Raw genomic sequence first — 5538 nt, 5'->3', positions numbered from 1 at the left:
TCTGCTGAACTGGTCACCGATCCTCAGCTGTCAGGAACTACAAACGCACAGCAGAAGATCAGAAGAAGGACATTAGTACCATTCTCCAGGGCAACCCTACCTCGAGCGTGAGCAAGACCACTTCAACACCTTCTAGTGCACCCATGAACATCATCGTAAACGTTAATGTAAACAAATGACTGACATGTCCATGTTTTCTAAACCTGTGATCAATTTGTATTTTGATTTGATAAGAAATAGGTAAACCCTTGTACTTTCTGTGGTTTTTAAAAAACACAAGACTTTGATAGTTCGTATTTTACAAATACCTGGAATTCGTCCAGGGTATTTCTCGTAAAATTAAATTTCAAAATGAAACGAACTATCAAAGTGTTACATTTAAAACCTGTATACATCGCTCCATTCCTGAAAAATAATGGAGCGAGCAGACAATGGAATGACGTCACAAATGTAATTTAAAATCAGGATCAGGGTGTCCCACAAGGCAGTATTTTGTCTGTCACTTTATTTAGTATCAAGATCAACAGTTTATCCAAGGTTTTAAACGATTCAATAGATGGATCACCTTTTGTGGATGATTTTAATATTTCTTGTCGTGGTCAGAATATGCATACTATTGAACGGCAATTGCAGTTATGATTAAATAAGATAAATAAATGGTGTCTTGAAAACGGCTTTAAATTTTCTAAATCAAAAACTAATTGTCTACACTTTCGTAGAAAATGTAAGCCGTATAAAGACCCAGAACTATTTTTAAATGGCACTCCCATCAAAGTTGTCAAGGAGGCCAAATTCTTGGGTCTAATGTTCGATTCTCTTTTAACCTTCTTGCCACATATCAAATCCCTTAAAGCTAAATGTCTGAAGGCACTTGATTTGTAAAAGGTTGTTTCTATTTCAAGGTGGGGAGGGGATCAAATTACGTATGATATAGATTATGGTTCCATCGTATATGGTGGAGCCTGCAAAAGCAACCTAAAATTACTTGATTCTGTCCACCACCTAGGTCTAAGACTTTGTCTTGGGTCCTTAGAACCTCTCCTGTTGACAGTCTCTACGTCGAGGCTGATGAGCCATCTCTTACACAACGCCGTATAAAATTGTCCTTGCAGTATATAACAAAACTTTATTCTAACGAATTTAACTGTGTCTTTAATCCTGTTTATGAGGATTTGTACAACAAAAAGCCTTCTCTTGTTCCGCCTCATGGTTTAAGAATTAAACCATTCATTTCCGCTGCCGGCATTGAGCTGGAAAATATATCTCCTTCCCGTCTTCTTTCCTCTCCTCCTTGGCAACTGGTGAGGCCTGAAGTGGACCTAACTCTGACACAGTTTAAGAAATCTGAAACTAATGAATTACAATATAAACAAGAATATAATCAATTAAAAAATATATATAATACATACAAATCCTTATTTACAGATGGGTTCAAGGATGGTGGAGCGGTGGCATGTGCCACTGTCATTGGATCCAGAACAATATCTTCTCGACTACCAAATAACAGCTCTATTTTCACAGCAGCAGCTAACGCCATATTAACAGCTCTTAAATATATTAATAAAAAACACCTTGATTATAAACAATATATAATCTTTCCTGAATCTCTTTCTTGCCTTCAGGCGATAAAAAATCTTTCTAGTAAACATCCACTTTTAATATAAATTATTGAATTATATAATGAGCTTGCTACTGGCCAATACGACATCGTCTTTTGTTGGTTACCCAGCCATGTTGGCATTTCTGGGAATACAATGGCCGATCTTGCTGCCAAGGCAGCACTCAACAAATCTGTGACACCACTTGTTATTCCATACTCTGATTATAAAGCAGTCATCAGATTTTATCATCACATAATATCGTCCAAATTGACGACATTACTCAAATTTGGATACATTGTTCCCTGGCTGCCAAACTGCGACAAGGGCGGCGCAGTGGGCAGACCGACAGGGGCCTCCAGTATTGTTGTGCTGGTGGATGGCTGGTGTATAATACCAGTCGGTGGAACTGTCCAGGACTGAAAGGCAAAAGAAACGGTGAATGTTTTGTAGTACTGCAAAGTACACATAAAGTACTGGACGTTGTCGATGCATAAATAGGTGCGGCCAATGTTTGTTGTCGTGACACACACAGCAGCACGAGTACTTGGTCAACAAGAAACCTATATGTGCGTCAATATAGGTAAAACTCTATGGATAACATCTTCATTATGATGCAATGGCGACGTTTAGGTATAGATCTGTATATACCGTTGTCAAGCAAGAGTGAGTGTAGAACATGGTACAGAATGTTTATGACGGATTAACTGCAAAAATTATCATAGGTACGAGGAAGTAACGATGGTAGACTGTAGGTTACCTTATAACAACAAAAGGATTATACTGTAACCAGAGAACGCACAATGGAAGCCAAGTAAATAAGAGGCCAACTAAACCGTATTAAATTATTCAGATGGTACACTTGAAACGCCCACAGCAGGAGAAAGGTAGAAGGCTCGTTTGGCGACTGTAGAGAAGATGTCTGTCTTAGCTTTTAAGGGGAGGTTAGTGTATAACGGAGTCCACTTTGTCATCTGTCAACCCCCCGAGAAATGCCAGCCAAACAATGTGTCCCCCAAGCCTGCGTTAATAATAGTGTATTTGAAGTTCCCAACAGTCAATGTTGAACGGTCTTCTTTAACCAAGGATGTTATCATTTGTGTTATGTGCATAGATCAAGAGTAATGCACCTAGAGAAATATATGCTTGCACCTAGAGAAATATATGCTTGCACCTAGAATAAAATATGCATGCACCTAGAATAAAATATGCATGCACCCTGAGTAACATATCCATGCACCTAGAATAATATATGCATGCACCTAGAATAAAATATGCATGCACCTAGAATAAAATATGCATGCACCCTGAGTAACATTTCCATGCACCTAGAATAATATATGCATACACCTAGAGTAATATATGTATGCACCTAGAGTAATATATGCATGCACTAGAATAATTTATGCATGCGTCTCCACAGTGAGATGGGGCACTAGATGGCGAGTTTATTGATCAGAGAATGCACTTTGGGGACTTCTCGTTATCGCCTGGGAGATTGTGTTGTACTTTTTAGGCGTACATGTACCTGGGCCACTCATCTGTTCATACTTCTCATCCACGAACGATTAAGCTGGGAATTTCTGACTGGGGTTGGAAGCAAACCATTCGACACTTTTGAAACTTTCATTTCGTAACGTATGATAGTGTTGCTTATTAGACTATACATGTTCAATTTTCCCATACAGTGTAGCATACACAACAATTGTGTAACGAATTGTAAAACAATTTGAGTAACGAATTTGTAAAACATTCTGGGTAACAAATGATATATTATCGGATACAAAATTCTAATAGTATAAATTCATCTATATTGGCATTGTTCGTAATACTGCGAATAGAACAACATTATTGTATCATTGCATGTAACACTTGACGTTATTATGAAAACACTGAAAGTCTCTTCATGTATGTTTAAATGTCTACTTTCAGTGGAGATGGCCCCGTCCAATATATCTGATTTACCGTCTAGTGATGGCGGGATATACACTGTTTGCCCTCATCTACACGCTGGCAGAAGTCGAGACCGACAACAGCAGCGACGGACCATCAACAGAACCCGTGTTCAATCCAATGGTGTACTTAACCAACTGGTCATACCTGGTTCTTACATTACATTTCTTCATTGCTTTCGTTGTTGCTGTTGTATGTTATATACATACCGGGACGACTACCAAAACACACCCAACGTCAGAAAACGCCCCCTCCGCAAACGTCGGTGAAACTACGACTAACAGCGACCACGACAAGGGGAAGGAAAGTCATGAAGACAGTGCCATTAAAACTGACAATGAGATAGGCACTGGCGGATCAAAATCAGAATCCAAATCTCCAGACTTCAGTGAGGCTCAACCCGTAAATACAACACCCTGGTATTCCAAGATATCCTGGATCCTTGCCAACATCACCTCCGATACCTGCATCATTGTGACGTCGATCTACTTCGGTGCGTTATACGATCCTTCATCAGGAATGACACTGTCAAATCTGAACGTCCATGGCCTCAACACAGTCTTCGTCATCGTGGACACCTTCATCACGGCGCGACCTGTCCGAATCTTACATTTTATCCATGCGTTGATATACGCTGCGGTGTATATGATCTTCAGCCTCATCTACTGGGCTACAGACAAGGCCATCATTTACAAATATATACTGGACTGGTCCACGCCCGGGTCCACCGTTGGTATAATGTTGGGCATATCTGTGCTTGTGTTTATACTGCAAGTTGTATACTTTGGTCTTTATCAACTTAGGCTGTACATCTACAGGAAAGTATACGGTAAAGAGAGTTAATAGGCAAACTATAATACTGACACCTCGAGGTTAAAGAGGTCCGTGCTTCCAAAGTGTCTGAATTGACCTGCGAACACTGATTCTTATCAGTACTTCTCATACAATATATCACATCCTCTTTTATTCTTGTGGTCAGGAGTGACAAGGGTTTTACACAGATGTCATACGTTTACAATCTTGGCGATACCCGAGGAGATCTGGGTTAGCATTGGTCTTCAGCAACCCATGCTTGTCGTAAGAGGTGACTAACGGGTGGTCAGACTGGCTCACCTGGTTGACAAATGTTAGCGTATCTTAATTGGGTAGATGTTGTTGATCATTGGATTGCCATTTGATTGCCTGGTCAAGAATCGATCATTTACAGACCGCCGTCATATACTTTGAAAAACTGATGAAATCAGAGTAAATCAACAAGCAAACCAAAAACAAAACAAATTAACTCAACGTATGAACTGTTTATGTTAGTCATAGTGTCAACAATATACTTAGCAAATACTTAGCAGCGTTGTGCATTAATAAACAGTAAGTTTCTCAGCTTTTCATCGGACACCGATAAAGCACTGTGCGAAGATTTTTTGTACTTGCCATCTTTAGAGAAAGTGAACAAAATAATTCCAGATATATGTGAAATGGGTTTATGTACTTATATATAACGTTATACATTGTATGTGCAAATTTACTTGCAATAAATCACGAAAATGGATTTCCTCTATGACGTCAAACGACGACCGAGAGGTCACAGCCGTATAAAGATAAGGAGGCAGTACTACGCAGTGCTTAAAGTCAGGTCAAATTTGCTGCGGGCACTGTATTGTCGTGATGTTTTGTTCACGATGAACAAAACTATTCCTAAACAAACATCCTCACTGTAACCGGATACGTTTTGGTAGTAATACAATTTATAAGAAATTATGACATGGTATTACATGAGAAAGCACGTAAAATCGAGTTGGATTACCCTATCCAGCATGTAAATTAGTTTTCAGATCCCCATAATCTCCTGTATGTGTACATGCATTTTTGCGTCATTATTAACAGAGTATTAGCCATGTCTTCAAATGTCTTTTGTATGTGTGTGTGTGCGTTTGTGTATATGTCTGGGCTTGTGTGTTTTGTGCGTGCGTGTGTGTGTGTGTGACTTTAC

General features: G+C 39.3%; 1 protein-coding gene across 1 annotated transcript; it reads left to right on the top strand.

Moving 5' to 3' along the window:
- Positions 1 to 3377: 3377 nt before the first annotated feature.
- On the top strand, positions 3378 to 5538 carry LOC124254672. Its single transcript, XM_046688518.1, has one exon. The coding sequence runs from the start codon at positions 3573 to 3575 to the stop codon at positions 4392 to 4394; it is 822 nt and encodes a 273-aa protein (XP_046544474.1). The 5' UTR covers positions 3378 to 3572; the 3' UTR covers positions 4395 to 5538.

The sequence above is a fragment of the Haliotis rubra genome, unplaced genomic scaffold (assembly GCF_003918875.1).
Source record: "Haliotis rubra isolate DU_JTF1 unplaced genomic scaffold, ASM391887v1 Scf58, whole genome shotgun sequence".
Taxonomy (NCBI): Eukaryota; Metazoa; Mollusca; class Gastropoda; order Lepetellida; family Haliotidae; genus Haliotis; species Haliotis rubra.
This window is presented reverse-complemented; position numbering and strand designations above follow the sequence as displayed.

Bases quoted from the DNA above. Each gene is read 5' to 3' on its own strand.
- LOC124254672 (XM_046688518.1), top strand. From the start codon at position 3,573: ATGGCGGGATATACACTGTTTGCCCTCATCTACACGCTGGCAGAAGTC.